We start from the raw sequence: 21,412 nt of genomic DNA, 5'->3' as shown, positions 1-21,412 counted from the left end.
TTGGATTTATAAGAGAATTCAAGTTTATATAAAAGTGAAAACATTTATTAAAAATGTGGTTGCTAACTGGGGTGTTTACTGTGGTGTTTGTGGATGCAGGGGAGGTGCATCTAACCTGTAATGGCAGTGGCTGTGGAGAGGCCAGAGAAGGTCCTTTTGGGCGGACCTGATGACGGCGGGGTGGCAGGCGGGTGAGATGACGGCGGGATGGCAGGCGGGTGTGATGACGGCGGGGTGGCAGGCGGGTGTGATGACGGCGGGTTGGCAGGCGGGTGAGATGAAGGCGGGGTGGCAGACGGGTGAGATGACGGAGGGGTGGCAGGCGGGTGTGATGACGGCGGGGTGGCAGGCGGGTGTGATGACGGCGGGTTGGCAGGCGGGTGAGATGACGGCGGGGTAGGTGTGCAATCTTTTATCTTGTGTGGCACTCTTCTGTGCTCCTCCTGATAAGGAACCAAATGGTCCCGACTAATTTTAGGAATTTTCACTCCTTGGCTGTTGATCAGGTCCACACTTTTGCCGTCTATGGCCACAATTGTGAAGGGCCCTAGATAATTAGGGTCTAATTTTCCCCCTTTTCTCTGCTGGCTCCTCACATTAAGCCTCCAGACCTTCATACCCACCTGAAAGGGTGGGGCAGTTTTTTTGGCCTTTTTTTGGGAGTTTTGGCCTGGTGATTATTTATTGCACTTTGAAGTGCCTCATCCAGTTTAAGGATGTCCTCAGTCATTTCCTCGACTGAAATGTTGTTCTCAACACTCCCATCCACCTTTAAAATGATTTAATGGTTAGATTGAAGCATTAATATACACATTGTTCATTGTTTCTTTGACATACAAAATGCAACTCACCCTGTATTCTTCAGGGATCTCGCTGGGGTACCTTGCTTCTCTCCCAAACATTAAAAAATATGGGGAGAATTTAGTGGTAACTTGGCGCTTAGTCCTGAGTGGGTTGGAACATCACAGCATCCAAGTGCTTGTCCCACTCCTCTGGCCTCTCCTGTGCAAGTTTTGATAGTGCCCTAGAAAAAAGTTAAAATCATGGAGCTCTTCTTGAGTTTTTACGATTCATATACTGTTTATTTTATAACCAACAAAATTTCAAAGTGATAATTATCAAATGTTATAAAAGACATACCTCTGAATGGTCCCATTGATCCTCTCCACCAGTCCATTGGTCTGGGGATGGTAGGGAGAGCAAAGGCTTCTTTGTATCCCCAGTATATTGCATACTTTGTTGTTGATCTGTATTGGAATAAATAAAGACAGCAAATTAAATGTATTTTTAGAAATAATGCCTTTGTTTTTCATTGAGTTCAAAACATTTAAATGAGTTATTACAAAAATTCTATTCATGATAAGTGTTTAATATATTTTTAATCAATGTCAGTAGCATATATACCTCATTAACAAACTCCCGGCCTTGGTCAGTCAAGATCCTCTTGGGAGCTTCAAACTGATAAAAAAACTTGAGGATGCACTGACTGACTTCCTCAGCAGTCTTGTTTTTTATGGCATATGCCTGGGGCCACTTTGTCAGGTAATCAACCATGACTCAAATATACTGATTCCCTGTCTTTGTTGTTTTTAACTTGCCTATCAGATCCATCCCAATAAGCTCAAATGGTTTTGAAACCTGTAACACATAAAATATCACAATTAATATGTATGTCATATGTCCTCAATAAGTATAATGTCAAACAGATTTTATCTAAAAGTAAAATATAATATGACTGAAATTATGTTGTTGTTTTTTTTTTTTTACTTTTATTGGTGTGTACTCCACCTCCTGCTTAATGATGACTCTGCTCGCCTGGCATGCAGTACACTGCTTCACCTGACAAAAAATAAAATAAAAAATATGATCATTTTCCACATCTGTGTGACTTAGAGTCACATAATTTATTTTTAGATAGATAGATATGACAGGATAACATACACTCATACTGACCCACTGTTTAATGTCGTCTGACATGCCAGGCCAGTAAAATCTTTTTGAGATGGCCTCTGTTGTCTTTTTCTGGCCACAGTGTGCACCAGTGCTGCTGGCATGAAAGTCTACAAAGACTACATTGGCCTCCTCTTTTCCACGGAGCACCTTGGCCTTATGACAGTTAGGCTGTCCTCTATGCCTTAGGTAGTACAGATGGCCATCTGCGAAAAAAAAAAAAAATATTAATTACAAGCATGTACTATGAAAACTATTTAATAAGTTAACAATTTATCACACAAGAAGTAAACTATGTTAAGCTGACCATGTTTTGAAAAAAGTCTTAGAGAAACACTAAATATGCGTTCAAAGACGCACAAACTCGTGTTAGAGCGCACTTCCCAAATGGACACTTAACTATCAATTATAGACCATCAAAAAGAACACAAATAGCTGCAGAATCTAAAATAAAAAAAAAACAAAACAATTATATATGTATAACTAACGACACGAATTCTGGTAGCTACTTCTTACAACAAGAAAAATAAGAAAATGTATAAGTCCCTCGGACGCCATTTCCCGAGGACCCATCTCACCTTGCACTTCAAAAGCTTTTGACTTTCGTCGAAAATTGCTCTGTTGGAATGCAGATAAGCCAAGGGGCATAGTTCCATCGGCTAAGAATGACTTTATTCGGTCAAAGAGACTGGGATCCATGGTGAATAACGTTGCGACTCGCAAGTGCGTCTTGTGTCCAGCGCACGCATGCGTATGTCAATTAAGAATCTCCGTTGAAGTGTGCATGCAGTATGCTTGTGCAGTCCGCATGCCTCAAAGGAATCAATGCAATGCATAAATAGCATTTTAACACTTGTCAAATATGGTTTCAAGCTACTGATGTTCAACTGAAAGGGGAGTTCGGCCTCAAAATCACTTCATGTCCCTCATCAGTAATATAGAATAGATTTTCTATCTTTGGCTTTCACGACTTGTAAACTGCGTAAAGAGTTAGTGTGAGATATATGAGGTTGTAATCTGTCACATATGATGCTTTAGCGTCAAGACCAGACATTTTGAGGCAGTAAATATATTATAGTTACAAGGAAGGTGCTGCAATCAATTTTTGGCAGGTCAAAATGGCTTTTTAGTGTGGTAAAGAGTTCCAAGCTATTTTGTGAGCTCAGATCTTTAAATTATGGAGGTTCTGAATGAAATGAAGTCATATTTGGGCAGATATCCCCTTTAAATGAGAGTATTTGGGCTTTAATCAGTTTATAGCAAGTCGGCTGGTGAAAACGCCCTGCTAGAAATTGATTAAAGGCCAAATGTGGTTGAAGAAAGGTGATTTTTGCCTAAAAAGGACTTGTTCTTTTTGCAAGTAAAAATGGCTATTTTGTGTTGTAATGGTCCTTTAAAAGAGTTCCAATTTTGTGAGCTCAGATCTTTAAATCATGCATCTCCTGTAGGAAATCTAGTCATATTTAGGTAGAAATAACCTTTGAGTGACTATACTGTGCCTTCAATCAATTTTTGACAGGTGAAAACCGATTGAAAACTGCAAAACACATAGAAACATGGGAAACTCGTGCTATATACGGCCAGATCAGATAAAAAACAATGCAGAGTCACGAGGATCGTTGCAAAAGTTATCATATCTTTATTGAAAACCCTCCAGTAAATCATATTTATTGTAGTGTAGTCTCCAATATCAGGGCTACACAAAGTCATCAGACCGAGTATAGAAAAATTTCTATTACGTAACTGCCGTTATGTGACAAACGTTAAGCTTTCGAATCTTTAATTAGGCCTATATTATAATTTAATTAGGCTTATATTATAATGCAACTGTGTGTATCTGCACGTCATGACCGTTTAATCCAGAGAAAAGCAGGTTTACGCTATCGCTCAGCGGGCTGCGGTGCGCGCTCCCGCGAGCGCAATCAGATTCTCGCAAACATTCACTTTTTCTCACAACACCGGCTTCCGTAGCGTCGTGAACGCGCAGGCGCGCGCTTTCAGGAAATCCTATACACTACTGTTTATGCTCTAAAAACATTCTAAATGACTTAGTTTCGAGTAAATTATGGACGCTACCCACTCAGGACACTTGGAATACATCGGACAAGCAGTACGGAGGAATATTGACATGTTTTTTGTGGACTTTTATGGACCTTTCTGTCTCGGGCACCATAGACCTCCATTATTTGAATGTCAGCAGACAGCAAGAAGCCTCCCAGATCTCCAGATGCATTTGAGATATCAAAAAAGTACTCCAGAGTGTTGTTCAGCATGGGGGTGAGTAGAAAATGAAGGCTAATCGTGTTTTGGGTGTACTATTCCTTTAAGAATAGCATATACTCTATCCCCGAGCTGCCACAGCACCTCAGATTTGGAATTTTTTGTTAGTGTGATTAAGTTATTAATTACTTGTTCAATGTTCCCACGATCAAAACTAAAGAATGGGGGCAGCATTAATTTAAATTAGCATTTAAAACTGTTTCAAATGTCTTTACATTTTTTGTATGTTTTTTTGATGAATGACTGGCAATTCAATTCAGTTTATTTATATAGCAACAATTCACAACACACCTCTCAAAGAGCTCAAAGATCAGTCAAATTGATTAAAAGTTTTCTATCTAAGGAAAACCAGTCCATTGCATCGACTCGTTGACTCGAAGGCAATCCCTCACACTAAGCATGCTTGTAGCGACAGTGGAGAGGAAAAACTCCCTTTTAACAGGAAGTAACCTACAAGAACCAGACTCAGTCTCTTCACTAGTGTGTTATTCTTATACATTTTTCTAAGATCCTTATTTGTGTGACAATTTTTTCTATAATATTTTTGCCGCTGCAAACACCAGAATGTCCCCATTGTGGGACAATAAAGGGGTTTTCTATTCTATTCTATTCTATTCTAAAATTCCTTTTTTCTTTTCTGTTTTTTTCATTATCAATGCTGTACTTTTAAAGTTTCCTCAGGCTTTTAATTACATCTTTTAGGAAAAGGTGATCTATCTGAGAGGAGGTTAGGGATGCTTTAGTGTCTCCCAGTGCTCCTCCTCCCAGACACACCTTTTTCCTCCCTGGTCCTCCGGCGTTCCTTACCTTCTTTCCGCTCAACTCAACCTCGTTGACTGGCTGTGAACTCTCACCCCAGCTGCTCGGGAAATGTCATACAGGCAGGGAGGCCCGTGCTGCAGTAGGGGGGCGTAATAGGAAGAAAAAAAAATAACATTTTCTCCGCACTCAGCGCTTCATTCAGCAGAGACTTTTCCGTCAGAGTGCCACATCCCGCTCCTGCTACCACCGCCGCCAGCAGCAGCAGCAGCCGCAGATATCGCATCGCAGCCTCGGTGCTCGTTTCGCATTAAAGCTGATATATATTCATAATAAAAAAGCCCTGGTATGGCAGAAATGTGAGTAGCAGCCCATCACTGTCGTTCTCCTCTTGCCTGCCGTGCATTGATGCAGCAGTGATCCGTGTGTTGGTTCATTCTGCTGGGCTTCAGCTCATTGACAGGGAGGATCACAGCCTCGCTGCGCTCCTTTGGAAAGTATATATAAAGATATAGATATCTATCGGGCTGTGTGGTTGATCAGAGGGGGTGTGATGTGCATCATTGCTGTGTGTGAGTCTGGCTGTAGCTTTAGCTGATTAGCTGCTCGCAGTGCAGCTGTGTGTCTCCAGTCAGATGTGGAGGCCCAGGTTAGAGCAGCAGCTCACTGCGGGGAGGCTGCTGTGTGCAGCATGCTGCCACAATAACATCAAAATGCACACATGGATGCATATGAGATGAGTGCAAGATTTAACTGCTGCTTGTATTTTGTGATTCCTGATGTGAGGAACTGCAGCTAGATTGGGAACTCTGTCTGAACTCTCTGCACAAGCTTGATTGGATGGATTATTCTCTTTTATTGTATGTCTATATAGGTTTGCACACTTTTATAGGACTCTTGTCTTCTTAACTGGGAGATTTGCTGGATGGTTGATATGTGCGGGCATAAGCTGATAAAGAACAGGTGGTGAATGAACATCTGGTTTGGACAGAGGCGTAGCTAGAACATTTTTATAAGGGTGGCCAGGCAATAACCAATGTATTCTGAGGGGGTGTCGAAAGTGGATAGGCACCAGGTTTAAGCACAGCGTCCATATTTCTAAAAAAAAGACAAACTATAGTAAATAGATGCATATATTTAAACATCCGTCTAGATAAATGCTATATTGGATAAAATTCTTTGAGTTCTGGAGCGAACATCTTTTCCATCATCATTACTTACCTACTTTTATCAATATCATTCTGTATTAAATTTATATTTACAAGTATTAATATCTACATAAAATAATGATTTAATAGGATTTTGTTAAAATAGTTATTTACATAATCTATGATTTCACTGAAGACTCTTAAACATCATTTTGTTTTTATGGCATATAACACAAAATCTAGTTCTGAAAGAGCATAAATTCTGTACTAATCATCTCTAATGTTCGTATATTGATGTGCATAATTAACCGCAGTCTTTTTGTTGTCAGGTAATTGTTAATATATAAAAAATTAAAATGCTTTGAATATTCTACTTGAGAGAAAGAAATTGTAGGGATGGCCAATGATTGGCTAAGGGTGGCCATGGCCACCCCTGGCCCCCCATCTAGCTCTGCCCCTGGGTTTGGATGATGGTGGTGGTTGATGTGGTCAAGCTCAGGTGGTATCAGGGTTCCTATATTTTTGTTTTTTACACCAATTTTGATTGGTTGTAGACAGACTGAACTGTGACCCTGTTCAGCCTGAATTTAAACTTGTTTAGAGTCCAAAAAAGTTGTGAAATACTAGGGCTAAAACAATTAATTGGATTAATTGATTACTGAAATAATCATCAACTATTTTAGTAATCGATTAATTGTGAAATGGAGCATAAAGACTGTAAACATGCCTTTAGCAGACAGAGCGACCCACTTAGAGCAGTAATTAAAACAAAATTGTAAAAAAAATATATAAACATTTTGCATTTAAGATAAAAAAAACAACAACAAAAAAACCCTTTTGATCTGTTAATATGTTCAATCCAGAACTCCTCAAGTGGAACATTTTAGTTTCATCTGGTTTAATTTATAAAAAAATCTTCTTAAGTTGTGTGGTCCTCTGTGTCCTTTTTTAGTTGATTTATTATTGTATTGTTTTTATGTACTGTTGTGTTGTATTGTTGGTTATTATTTGTTATGTAGAGCACATTGGAAACATTTTCTGTTGTTAAATGTGCTGTATAAATAAAGTGGATTGGATTGAAGGAACCTTTGACTACCCGATTATTAATTGATTAATAAGATAATAATCGATTTGCAAAATAATACTTAGTTGCCCTAGAAATGACCCCTTTTTAAATTTTCGATAGATTTCACTATTCAGTTTGTTGGTCAGAGATAAATATTTGTAGGAGCGATATTTCTGTTGTGCAGTTAATCTTAAAATGTTGGTAGTTATTACCCTAAAGTTATGTTTTTTATTTGTATTCTTTAATAACATAACATTTTCAAGTAATCCTATTTATGTACCATGTCAATGTCATCTACAAGCATAAATTCTTTATTATCTTGATATTCTAATTGTTTGTGATTAAATGTAAACTAATAATCCAATAAGTTATGAAGCAGGATGCTCACATTGGTTCCTGATTTTTAAGTTTGGATAAGAACATTTCTGTCAGTTTTTATAGGTAATTCGACAAACTTTGATCTATAATTTCTCATACACAGATGCATTTATGGATGTTATTGAATGGAAGGATGGATATTTAGATAGATGGATAGTTCTGTGTATGTGCTTTGTTATCCATTTTAACTGGACCTGATTTAAAAAGGTCCAGTTTATCTTGAATATGTAGTAATGGAGAATCCAAAAAAAGTAATAAAATAGCCTCATTTTGAATTTTGCATGAATGACCCTTCAGGCAGCAGGTTAAAAAAAAAAAGTTGGATAAAAGGTGAAAAAGTATGAGTAGGCAATTTAAAGACACGTCATATGATTTTTGATTTAATCAGTATATTAATGCAGTTCGTTTATTAAGCATTAGTTTGTTTATTTTTCCTTTTAGGAAATGAAACTCTGAAAAGCCGAATGTTTTTCCCATGCTGAAATATTTTATTCTTCACTGATCCAGACAAGAAAAATTATACAGGAAACCTCTGCTCTTTTAATCACATGTAGAAATCCTGTATTATGAGGTACTTTTAGCCTTAAATCTTCTATCAATAGATGGATAAGCAATATGAGTTTTTTGATTAGAGGAGATAAAGACTGAACTATTTTGCCAAAATGACAAAAGGTGAGGCTTTCAAACCTATGAACACTGTAAAGATGGTCAAGCATGGACGTGGTAGCATTATGCTGTGGGGAATGTTTTTCTGCCATTGGTCGGCTTTTATTGCAAAAACTGGATGTAATTAGAAAAGCTTGGGCTACCTTCAGATTCACCTCTTATTAACAAATAAATGGTTAAAACTCAGACATAACTGGGTGTTTAAACAGAAAGACAAATGCATAAGTAATTTTTTTGTCTATTTGTTCCACATAGAAAAAAATGCATGTCATGCATCTTAAATTAGTCACATTCATTCGAATTGTTGGTTGTATATTTGACCATAATTTAAAATTGATAATTTCAGGGGACAGAGCAGTCCTCCTCCCTCGAAGATGTCTGCACAGGAGGCTACTTGGCCTGTGAAGCAGCTGCCCAGTAGAAGATCCTGGGATTGAGAATCCCTTTACACTGATGGCCTGGACTGAGTAAGAAGCTAAAGACTGAATCCCTGAAAGAGCTCATTATTTTTTTTTTTCTATTCCCCGTGTGTTTGTAGGCATGTAGTTTCAAGCTGACAGTGATCTTATTCTCCAGGTTTCAGCTGACCTGCTGAAGCTATGGGGAGCTGCTGGAGCTGTCTTTACAGAGACCCCATCCAAGACAACCATCTCACCAAATTTAAGGTCCTTTTTTAATCCTTATCCCCCTAAAATGGTTTGTACATAGTGCATAATCTTTATACATGCTTAACCAAAAGTAGTGAGGATATAACATTTAATTAGTAGCATTAAATGACCTTTGATCTTTGATCCAGTGATCTTAAAGATTCACTCAATTAGCTCAAGATTAGCGCTACTTCATCATATTTTTGATTATGTGAAAGTAAAAATGATCCTTTGAAAAAATTACTCAAGAAAGAGTAAAAAAGTTTTTGGCAAAAAGTCTACTGAAGTACTGAGTAACTGATCGACTGACTAACCCTGATCTTAACAACTGATTTTTATGTTTTACAAAATGGTGTTAAATTAAACTAAATTTAAGTGATATGCAAATTCTGGTGTTTCAAAGATTAAGATAAAGATAAAATATAAAATAAATTAAAGTATACCATTTACTGTATTTTAATTGAAGGTATAGTGGAGGATTTTCGTCAATTTTTGTATAGACACGCCCTCTCCATTTTTAAAAAGATAAATGCACATGCACAACCCTGTAGTGGCTCCCGAGAAGGAATGTCTATTAAACGTGTGCGAGGCATTGCACAAGCCCGTTTCTTCTTGAGGAGGTGCAAAGATACAATGATAAGATGGATCTAATCTCACCCATATTTATATATATTTATATATAAAACTTTATCCCTACAAATGAGACCACTGGTACATTAAAGCATCATGGCATGCTTGTATGTGTGTGTGTCCTGATATGGAAATGAGGACATAATTCCGGGGAAAATAAGGTTCTGTGGCCACCTTATAACGATACAGATTACAAAAAATAAACTTATCTTCCATAGAAAGTTACAATATCGAGGTAGATAACTTTTACTGGCAGTGATAGCATGCCAAACTTTACCTGTCAAGTAGAAACTTTGCAACCAAGGCATCATTTGGAAGCATGACCTGTGCTTTCAGCGTACGCCAATGTGTGAAAGAATCTCCCAAAAACACTCTGGTCTTGTTTCTCTCTTCTGAGGCCTTTCTTTTCTTCTTATAAACTTCATAGACACTTTTTCTCTTATGAACCTCTGCCTTTTTGAAAGAACCGCAGTGAGAAAGGCGAGCTTCAATGACTGGCTGAAACTGTAGCTCACCACATAAAAGTGCACATTTACAGAAAAAGCCAGCTAACTGAGGGCCAAAATGATTGACAATTAGGCGGACCATCTATTTTGATGATCCACCTGGAAAAAGAACATCCTTCACTATACCTTTAACCTCTAAATGACAGGAGAGACTCAGCAGGAGCCTTTAGTAGAAAAAAGAAGAGAATGTTTCTTTTAACGGTGCGTATTTGTTTAAACAAGCTTGTTTTCATTAAGTGAAGCTATACACAATGGATGGAGAAACCAGAAATATGAGACCAGTGATGTTTTATCATATGTTTACTCAAGTACATATAAAAATTATGTAGTAAAAGTATTTTTTTGTTTCTTTGCTTTTCTTCCAAAAAGTTACTCAAGTTAATCTTACTAGTAAATACCCATCTATACTAGCCAGATTGTTTTTTTTGGTGAAATTGATTTAGCTCAGTTGAAGCAATATGCCCTTTATCCAATTGTTTTCACCAAACAGTGATTTTATTATTATAATTTTTTTTTGACATTCCAAAATAAAATAAAAAAAACTTCTACTAACACCACAGAATAAGACAGATTTAATGCTCCAATTTTCTTAAAGCGATGAACCAAATAATTGCCTAGGACCCATGTAAGACATGTCAAGTATCTAACCCTTTTTTATTCAAATAAACTGAATCTGCATTTGTCAACAGGTTACTTCCTGCATGTTTTTTGATGCCCTTTTTCCTAAGTTATGATACAATAATAAATTATTTAGGTAGAAAATGGATAGATTTGCAGCATTAGCTAATGTTCTGGTGCAGCATTAGTTATACAAAAATGAAACAAAAAGAGACACATTCAGATTCTGCATTAAACACCAGCTCAGCATGTCTTTTCTTAAAGAGAAGCAGGGAAGAAATAAAAAAATTACATGACAATAAAAAAAAACAAAAAACATTAAGGTAAGATTGGTGTCTGCTTTGCCTTCACTTAAACATCCCTATCTTGATGTCATTCTGTTCCGCCAACCCTTAGGTCATCAATGTGGACGATGAAGGAAACGAGCTGGGCTCTGGGATCATGGAGCTCACCCAGACTGAGCTCATTCTTCACACTTGCAAAAGAGACGCCATTCGGTGGCCGTATCTCTGCCTGCGACGCTATGGCTATGACTCCAACCTGTTTTCCTTTGAGAGTGGTCGCCGCTGTCAGACAGGGCAGGGTGGGTAACAGTGTGTCACTTGATTATAGAGGAACTTATGGTTGAGTTCCCTTAATCCCTCTTTTTATGCTTTTTAAACTTTTTTTTGGTCAAGCATTAATTTAAAGACAATTTTAGGTGGTTTGTAAAAGCAAAATATGAGGTATGACTCCTTTAAACGGCCTATATCATGCAAATTCAACTTTTGAAAGCTTTTAACTGAGTTTTAATTCTTTTCATTCATCAAAATCCTGACCAAAGTGGTATTTTATTCATGACTGTCAATTCTGCTCTGTGAGCAGAAGCTCCTCCTGTCCTTGAATCGGGTTGTCCATCACTGTTGTACTTGTAACAGTGATTACCCCTCCAGGTAGGACCTACCTCGAAGGTCCTACCTTTCTCCAATCAGCTAGCAGTGATGTTAGGATGATTGTCTCTGTTCAACATTCAGACAAATTGGCTGTTTTTCCACCTAATCTTAAGTTACAGCAACTGCCATTTAATTTAAACAGATAATGTGCTTTTAGCTGCGATAGAATCTCCAGCTTTGTTTAGCTTTCAGAGGAGACCTATTGCCAGGAGTACCATGAGACAGTGCTGTAGGGATGAACAAGTACCAGGTTTTTCCAACCCAAAAATAAAGTGCTTACATTTTAGTACTCGCTGTTACCAAGTACTAATTCCCATAGTATTCTCTGATATTCTAAGCGTACAAAGGTAAACATTTGTCCTGAATCTGGTACGGTTGAGATACAGTTTTATTTTTCTCGTTACAGCGTTGCTAGACATAATTTGTCTTCCTTCATCAAGAATAAGCTTGATTTGAGTTTTGTTTTCAAACCAGCAGAGCTAATGCAGGAGTTAGTTCAACTTCTAAATCTCTGCTTTTGCTCATCATAGTAGATTCATTTGGCCTGACGCTTTGTTAATCCGTGGCATAATCATGGAGGGATGCATCCACAGGGCTGCTGCCATCAACAACTTTGATTATAGATGATAGAGCTGGGTGTATTTTTCAGTGCTTAGTCCTGTTTCTCTCCTAGACATAGCTGTGGGCTCAGCCTTTACATTGGTGAACTATATGTGCCAACTTTAATTATTTCTGTAATGAAAACTGGCTCAGTGTTAATCTGCTTAACTGTTTCTTTCCCAGACAGAGCCACCTACGGAGCTAGTTGACCCTTACCTTTTCTAACAATGAAAGTATTTAAAGATTAGTGCTTCTATGTTCCTCTTTTGTGTGTCTTGTGTCACTTGTGCATCTGCATAAGAGAAGGTCGCTCACACTGAGTCTGGTTGTGCTGGAGGTCTCTGCTTTTTTAAAAGGGATTTTTCCTCTACCACATGCATGTTCAATGTAAGGGATCACAGAAGACTCAACCAGATCTTACTGGGAAAAACTGTAGCCAATATGTCTGCATGAATACATTTGTATCTGTTAGGGTTGTCACGATACTAAACTTTTCAACTCGATACCGATACTAAGGAAAATATTCGATACTCGATACCATTTTCAAAAACACAAGGATAAAAACGGACTCCAAAATTCAACAGAAATATTTTCAATAATAAATAAAATACAATAAATAAATACAATAAACAATAAGAACAATATTTTGAGGTTGTATGCTGTGCACAATATTAAGCAAGCTTGATAAAAAACTTCTAAAAATAAAATCACGTGTTCCTTCCTTGGCTATGCTTTACACACATAACAATGACGCTAGCCAAACCAGTTAATAAACAAAAATAATTCTCAGCAGCTGCACCTGTTACAAAAAAAGCCTGAAACTGAAAAGCGCACAGAATTATTCAACCAGACAATTTTCAGAAAGTGCATTTTCCTCTATTCTGCACTTTAGATGAATGACTGTTTAGGTGCCACTGGTGGTAGCACTGTATCGATACTTTTGAAAATGTGTATCGTATCTGGATACGTTTCAGTATCGATACTTTTGACAACACTAGTATCTGTAAAGTGTATGTTAAGTGGCTTGATATAAAAAAACAGAATAGAATTGAAATAAAACAAAAGCATGATACAGGACTTTGAAAGCAACCGATGAAAACCTATTGACCGCCATAGGATTCTCTGTGCTATGTTCTGAAAAAGTGAGAATGGAGATTTACTGTCTTTCTTGTGTCTTGTGGCAAGATGACTGTTAGTTGTCATTTATCTTTTTTGTTGCAGGTCTGGTTGTTTTAATGTTTCTACTGATTTATTTAAGTGTAGATATGTTCAGGTTTAGCTGGACTGTAACTTTCACAGCCTTTCTTGAATTCAATTCTCTCTCATCTTACTTAGTTGTAAGTAAGAGTGGTCAAGATAAAGTGCTCCTTGTAAAAATAGTAATTTTCCAGTTTTATAGACATTTCTTTTATTTATTTTTCAGTAGGAAGAGCCTACTGAAAGTGTAGGGCAGTGTTCCTGCTTGGAGACCATCATGAAATGGGTTTTTCTAGACACATTTGAGCAATAATCTGGGTTGTGGCTAAAGTTTTAGATATTTTATTAAAGAAAAGTTAGAAGAGTTCTTATTGGTATTGTTTTTGTCATCCCTTAGCTGTTACTGTAATTTTCTATTTTTATGTTATTCTTAAATTATATTCTTTGACTTTATTTAATGTTTTTCCTCTTTCACTTTCTTTGCATATAAAACACTTTTACATACCTTCTGTATGGCTGATGTATGTCATTCTTAGCCATAATCACATTTTATTGGCGATTATGCTCTTACCTGCCATGTTTTGTTTATCCTCTGACCAGGAATCTTTGCATTCAAATGTTCCCGGGCTGAAGAGATCTTCAACCTGCTCCAGGAGCTGATGCAATGCAACAGCATCAACGTGGTGGAGGAGTCAATGATGATCAGTCGCAGTGGCCATACACCAGAAATGGAAATGTCTCGCACACCACAGACTCCCAACAGTGAGTTACTCCTGCACATTTAATCCCTGGCAAACTTGCATGCGGCGATGCTTTGCCAAGGTTTCTGCAATCTTCAGTCTGTTCTTTTTATCACACTTTAAAATTAAATCTTCTTAAAGCAGCACTAGGTAAATTTTTTGTCTTAAAATTTTCTCTTTTGAGTTACTGTGATGGTAATCTACGTGTATGATAGACGATTGAGGGGTCTGTCATCTCCTCCTAATGTGTCTGGCCAGAAAACTAAATTGAAACTTTTGTGTGTATACTGTATGTATATATATATATATATATATATATATATATATATATATATATATATATATATATATATATACATACAGTATACACACAAAAGTTCCCTATATTTGTAAAAATTGGGTTGTTTGGATTTCTTTCCTGAAGGGCTGTAGTTTCAACTTGACCTCGATCATCCATTGTGTTTCCGTCAATGACGTTCATAAGGCTAAAGACCTCTTCTGATTCAGCAGAGCAGTCCAAAGTTTTCTTTTTCCTACTTGTTCTTACTGTTGCCCACTTGACAAGGGAAGGAAGAGGAGCTATAATCAGGAGCTATATTTTAAGTTTGGATTATATCTTCCGAAATGCATTGGATGGTTTACATCCCACTTCTGTCCTTTCATTTTTCTTCCTCCCGTTTTTAGCTTTTTCCCCTTTCCTTCTTCGATATCTTTTTTCTTTTCCTTCCTTGTGTTCTTTCCGTTATGCCTTTTATTTGACCTCTCATTTCTTCTGACCCTTTTCTGTTTAATATCTTCTGTCTCATCATCTTTACTTTCTTCTGACGCTAATTCCTCTTTGTGATCTAACTATTTCCTTCCTTCACTCCCTCCCTACATCTACACTCTAATTACTATTACACTACTTTTTTTTAACCATAAATCCACATTCATTTTTAAATGTTATCTTGAACTTAAAGAACTGAGAAATATGAAGAGTTCAATTTGAAAATGTTTTTTTTTTTTTTACATGGTTGTGTAGCAACAGTGGTTATATGATCCTCTACTGCCCTCAAGTGGTAAAAAATATGAATCACAAGTTTACAGTCTAAATCAGGCATCTTCTGCAGCATCAGATAGTAAATATTTTTCAAAGGTTAAAAAGTAAATTTTTATTGAAAAAAAGGTAGTGTTGCTATTCAAAGGGTTTTTGTTATAATTTGACCATACCCTTGCATCTTCTTTTTAATTTGTGTTTATTATCGTACTTAAAATTCTGTTGATTATCCTTGATGGCTGAAAATCTGGTTGTAGATTTTTAAGGTGTTTTGTTTTGTTACACAAGCACCTATACATTTTCTTTCCTCCAGATTTTCCATTTTGTACAATAAATTGCGTAAAACTGTTTACCTTTGTATGTACAGGGTCTATATGTACAGCTAAGCAGTCTTAATAACTGAGAAGTTTTTCTTACTTTGTATGTTATTGTGATTTTATGCAATAGCTTTTCAGTCAAACTACAAATAACTTTACATTATTTGGTCGGAACAATCAAAACATTGCTCTTAGACCATCTGGCAACCTTACTCTGCAAGTTGTGTCAAAAATTATCACTTGGATTTCTCTGACAGGGCCTTTCTGACACACATCTTGATAACTTGGGATGTAATTTAGCCATTAAGAGTGACAGTGAGCTGTCACACCTATTTAAAACCTAATATAAACCAGAGGTATTCAATGTTTGGGTAGTTTCTGAAGTATTGCAAAAGGGTCTTGAATTCTGCCCAAAGAATCAGGTTACCTCACACTCTCACACACTCCCCATCCCATCTCCAACCTTTACTTGTAGGATTTTCTTACCCGTTTTCTTTACTCGGAGGATAATAGGTAATAGGTAATGCAGTTTAATATTTTCACTTGGTTGAAACAAAACAAAATTTATTGACTGTCACATCCCTGGTTTCACTCCTCTGTGCAGCTGCAGCTTTTCCTGTGCAGTCCTTTCCAAATGGGTATCCAGGTTATCCCATCAGAGGGGACTCCTCCCAACCATCTCTAGAAGATCATGGACACAGTCTCATGGGTTTGGAAGACCAGGTCAGACCTGTTTGCACTCACTTGTTTATGTTACCTTTGAGAATCCCAAGCTTGAAACCTGTCTCTGTATTTCCGAACAGACTCACACGTATGTGAATACTGTGAGTATGGACGGGGATCTTTCCATGCGTCACTGTGTGCACTCTCTGCCTGAGGTGCGACCCAGTGCTTTGCCCGAAACGACACGTGGAGCCATGCCTGTCGGAGGTCAAGGGAATCCACAATCCAACCTTAGATGCTGTCCCCTTGAGGAGCGCAAAGACCCCCAGGTGTTCCTTCAGCCGTCCTCGCAGGAAGTCAAATTCATGCTTGGGCCCACTCCAGCTCAACGGCATCTCATTGAGAGGGAGAGGCTCGGTCACAATCCTCACAACCTTCAGCCAGCAGAGGGCGCCACAGGCTCAGAGACTGAGGGGGACGAGCCAACAATGCACCTGTGCAACACTCACTCCTACCATCTTTTCCATCACCACATGCACCGGCATCCGAGCCACGAGCACCCGGACAGCTCCCAGAGCGGCGAGCTCACCTACGAGAACATCAACGACCTGCGGAGTGGCCGCAAGCAGCGCCTGAGCCCCAGCAGTGTGTCTCAGTCTGTGGGGTCCAGCAGCAGCAGCAGCACCGGGGATAGCCACTCACACTCCCTGCTGCATTCTCACGGCCATGGGCCTTCTTCTCTACCCCCACAAGGTTACGCCTGTGAGAGGAGCATGGGCGGAGGCCACCGTCGGACAGCTCTTCTCAACTACGAGAACCTGCCCTCACTGCCACCTGTGTGGGAGTACAGCGCCTTGCAGCGGGACGATGAGCAGGAGGAGGACGATGAAGATCAGGATGAGGATGAATACGAAGAAGAGGAGGATGACTTTGATGAGTATGAGTTCTCAGAAGGCCCAGGGACGCCCAATGGGTACCACCAGGACAGTCGGGGTATTCACAGAGACGCCCTGCAGAACTATGTCAACACAGAGCAGGTGCAGCCACCCCGCCTCCGGCACCCTTGTCCACCGCAACCACGGGTGTGTCGACCAGACAGCGGGGGGCGGATATTTAGCTTTGATATCCGAAGGCGTTCGCGTTCAGGGGTCGGCGGTTGTGAGCACAGCCACATACCTGCATCGCGGCAGCTGAATTACATCCAGGTGGACCTGGAGGAAGACCCTTCCCGCCAAGCCCTCGGCAGTGGGGGTGCCCAGCCACAGCACCAGCGCCTACCACCCAAAAAATGTGGCCCTCCCGTACCAAGACGCAGTGAGTGCTATGCCGTTATTGACCTGAAGAAGACCGCTGCCATGTCCAACCTGCAGAAGGCACTCCCCAGGGATGATGGGACTTCCAGAAAGACTCGCCACAACAGCACAGACCTGCCTCTGTAAAGAAGTTCTGACTGAAGTCAGATAAAGGCTCATCCTCATGTTAGCACACTGGACCCTTCACTGTCATCTATCCATTCGAGCTTCGGGACGACTGAAATGGTGCAGGTATCTAATTAGAAACACGATGAGACTGAATTATGAATGGAAATTAGAAATGTCTGAGGAGGGTTTGCCATATGTCTTTTTTTAAACCAAACTTCAGGTAAAACTGCTCTTAATAGCATTAAGTCTCATAAATATATGTATACCGTGCCTTGTAAAAGTACTTCAGTCTCTTAGACTTTTTCTAATGTTATAAACACAGACTTGAATACCTTTTTGAGGGGATTCTATGTGAAAGACCAACACAATGTAGTGTCCATACATTCAATGAATGAAAAAAAAGAAAAAGATCCTGAGAAGCAAATAATACAGATTTTCGATTGGAGTTAGATCTGATCGTTAGCTAGGTCATTCTGGCTTCATGTTTACGGCTGTTCTACTGGAAGGTGAATGTCTGTACCAGTCTGAAGTCTTTTACAGCTTCCCTTCCAGCATTGACTGCAGTTAGCTCCATCCATCATCAAATGACCACCTTTTCTGGCTCTTCTACTGAAAAGTATCCCCATAGCATTATGCTGCCACCACCATGTTGGATAAAGCCTGGATTATGCTCAGAAACCAGGTCGTCTGCGTGTGTGTCGCAGTTAACGTTGTAGCTCTGTGCCAAAACACGCAGCGCCACGGCCAGTCTTTCGGGAACATTCACGGATAAACTGTGTGTCGTCCAGCGTTGGGTGAGGGGTTGTAGATGGTAAACAAGCTTGTCTAACCGACACACGGACACCCACTATCCTAGCTAGTTCGTGATTGTCCCTCTTGCGTTGTGGCGTGGAATAACATAGCGCAGAACACGCTTCAAAATTGGGCATAAATCAAAAATATCTGCGTCATACCTGCGACAAGCTCACTGCGACACACAGCTACAGGAATATAACCCGCCCTTAAGGAAGATGGTGTTTGTTCAGAGCAGCCTATACCAATTTGCTGTGTCCCTTCACACGACCTGTACAGCACTATAAATAGGCATTCTCTTTACTGTTTTTACATAGGGGCTCTCTCTTTACAACACACCTGCGGAGGACAGGGGTCACAGTTGTTGCGTCAATAGATTTTTTCACCTGAGCACTGAATCTTTGCAGTTCCTCCAGAGTTATCCTTCTCGGGTGCTTCTTTTGGTCCTTTTAAAAGTAAATTGTTACTCAGTAGTTCCACTTTGTGCTGTTCTATCTCATAAAATCCCAATATGGAAGTTTGTGATTGCAGTGTCACAAGTTGTTTTTTTGTTTTTTTTTGCAAGACACTGTATCCCTCTAATTATGACTCTTTATGCTTTAGCTTTGGGTTTTTTTGGTGGAAGCAATCATTGCCATATGGTATTATCAAGTTAAAGTTACACTCATTTCATTCATGTTTATTTTTTATTTTTGTCAGATTCTAAACAGCAGAGCTGCAACCCTCATCAGTGAGGAACCATTGATGGCATGAAGGCAGGCCAATGGTTTCTCCTGTGGCCGGTGTTCATACCTCATCACAAGCACTTATGTCTAATTTTGTGGCTCGTATGGTTATTACTATATTCCTAAAGAGCATTTTGCACACAATCCTATTGAATTGTATTAAATCATTGTGTATAGACAGTTTTAACTGAGAAGAGTTTGAAGAGAAAAAGATGAAGATATTGAGAGAGAAGTAACTAACTGTATGGCAGGAACCGTAGCACACATTGAGTAAAGTAAGTTTGGCTCTCTGCTGTCGGCATGCAGAAACAAAACCGTAGCATATCATCCTCACTCTCATTTCCTGCATATCATTTCCTCGTGCAGGGAAGTTTGGTCCATGCCAGTCACATTGCACTTTTGACTTCTGGCCATTTTGTCACCTCTGCAGCAACAGGCTGGGTCCTTTTTTTGTTTCTTTCTTCTTTTTCTTTTTAACACAAAAAAAAAAAAGAGACTGAAATGGACACTGTTAGACAGCAGATTCAATGGCTAAATAAAGTGTTCTCGGTAGAAACGTTGATGACCTCAAACAGTGGCATTAAGCTGTAACCCTTTTGGGAACTGAGCTAAATCAGTGATTGTTATCAGGGCTGTTTTAAAAGGGTTTAAGTATGTCGGAAAGTCATAAAGTTGCTTTTTTTTTTTCTAAGGATACTTTTCAACCATTTCAATCAAGTATTTATTTATTTATTACGTATTTATTTATTAATTTCAAAGAATATATTTACATAATTTCATTTTCCTTCATATGATGACCAGTGTTTTGTTGTCCAGTAGGTAATCTGGAGACCAAAGTTTCATCTCAAATTATCACTGGACACTGCTGTATTACTGTTATTAATGTGCTTAAGTATATTTTCTAAAATAAAAAGCAAGAAAGAATGACTGTATTTATATTTTAAGTGCCAAATTGTAATTGCTTACTGTCGGAAGAATTAAAAGTAAAATGTGCCATAGGATGTCTTGCTGGGGGATAGAAAAGGCACAAAGTGAAAACAGGTGAAGGGAGGTAAAAAAAAAAAAAAGAGATTTTTGAATTTTTTTTACAAATTAAAATAATAAAAACCACACATTCCACCTCATCCGCATCTATAGCCATTCAGAAGGAAGAAGTAGGAAGGGATAATCTTTATAGTCTGATAATCACTGTCCTGGTGGTTTTTTGCTGCTACTTGTACATACTAACAGTAGCCCATATAAGCTACAGGTACATGTCAAAATGAGAAAAATAATGTGATGTCAGACTTTTTATCAGGTTGTCACAGAAATAGTGTCGTCGTTGTCTTCTGGTTTTGTTTCTGGGTGGCAGGAATGTCACTGCGCATTTCAGAGAGTGTCTCATGTGGCCAAAGCTTCATTCAGACCAGACATATTTATTCAGAGCTGCCTGAAAGGAGACATGAGGGAAGCACAGGCCAACTGATGCCATCCTCTTTATTCTTATTGCTCATATTAACTTGGTTTTTGAAGCTGAAATAAAGAGGCAGATGTTTAAGATTTACTCATGCAAAAGACTTTGAAAGGCGGGCAAGCTGTGTTGTTTAGCTCAAGGTGATCTTTTTATTCCTTTTAACAGAGTTATAATGTGAAATAATCCCAGACTTAACTTCTGCCAAGAAGGTTTTTGCTTATTCATCTGTGTTATGTTTTTTTTTTTTGTTTTTTTTACCTGCGGTGGTTTAGGTATTAAAAAGGATCAAAGATGGGTGAATTATAAAAGAAAACAGCTGCCTCCAATTGGGCTTTAAATTCAAAAAGCCTTGAAATAAATTAATAATTTAGCCTAGGGGAAAAAATTACATACACTATATTGCCAAAAGTATTTGCTCACCTGCCTTGACTCACATATGAGCTTAAGTGACATCCCGTTCCTAATCCATAGGGTTCAATATGACGTCGGTCCACCCTTTGCAGCTAGAACAGCTTCAACTCTTCTGGGAAGGCTGTCCACAAGGTTTAGGAGTGTGTTTATGGGAATTTTTGACCATTCTTCCAGAAGCGCATTTGTGAGGTTGCACACTGATGTTGGACGAGAAGGCCTGGCTCTCAGTCTCCGCTCTAATTCATCCCAAAGGTGTTCTATCGGGTTGAGGTCAGGACTCTGTGCAGGCCAGTCAAGTTCATCCACACCAGACTCTGTCATCCATGTCTTTATGGACCTTGCTTTGTGCACTGGTGCACAGTCATGTTGGAAGAGGAAGGGGCCAGCTCCAAACTGTTCCCACAAAGTTGGGAGCATGGAATTGTCCAAAATGTCTTGGTATGCTGAAGCATTCAGAGTTCCTTTCACTGGAACTAA

General features: G+C 38.9%; 1 protein-coding gene and 1 long non-coding RNA gene across 4 annotated transcripts; one reads left to right on the top strand and one right to left on the bottom strand.

Annotated features, from left to right (window-relative positions):
* Window positions 1–957: 957 nt before the first annotated feature.
* Window positions 958–5,470, bottom strand: LOC119784385. Of its 2 annotated transcripts, none has more exons than XR_005280926.1 (6): window positions 5,038–5,470; window positions 1,954–2,156; window positions 1,768–1,839; window positions 1,405–1,638; window positions 1,141–1,247; window positions 958–1,024 (listed from the first exon to the last, which is right to left on the bottom strand). It is a non-coding gene; the product is annotated as an uncharacterized LOC119784385 (long non-coding RNA). The 2 variants fall into 2 exon arrangements; XR_005280925.1 differs by lacking the exon at window positions 5,038–5,470 and adding an exon at window positions 2,529–2,653.
* frs3 (fibroblast growth factor receptor substrate 3) lies at window positions 5,045–19,557 on the top strand. 2 transcript variants are annotated; one of them, XR_005280924.1, is made up of 8 exons: window positions 5,045–5,348; window positions 8,594–8,714; window positions 8,824–8,912; window positions 11,045–11,231; window positions 13,978–14,139; window positions 16,075–16,193; window positions 16,274–17,677; window positions 19,046–19,557. XR_005280924.1 is itself a non-coding variant. In XM_038286411.1 (7 exons), exons 3-7 carry the CDS (start codon window positions 8,847–8,849, stop codon window positions 17,570–17,572), a joined length of 1,833 nt encoding a protein of 610 aa, XP_038142339.1. In that variant the 5' UTR covers window positions 5,045–5,348; window positions 8,594–8,714; window positions 8,824–8,846; the 3' UTR covers window positions 17,573–19,557. The 2 variants fall into 2 exon arrangements, 1 of the variants encoding a protein (XP_038142339.1); XM_038286411.1 differs by having other exon boundaries at window positions 16,274–19,557.
* Window positions 19,558–21,412: the final 1,855 nt, after the last annotated feature.

Source organism: Cyprinodon tularosa, unplaced genomic scaffold (genome assembly GCF_016077235.1).
Source record: "Cyprinodon tularosa strain WSP-4 unplaced genomic scaffold, ASM1607723v1 ctg224, whole genome shotgun sequence".
Lineage (NCBI taxonomy): Eukaryota > Metazoa > Chordata > Actinopteri > Cyprinodontiformes > Cyprinodontidae > Cyprinodon > Cyprinodon tularosa.
The sequence above is the reverse complement of the archived record's forward strand: the minus strand, read 5'-3'. Positions and strand labels throughout refer to the sequence as shown.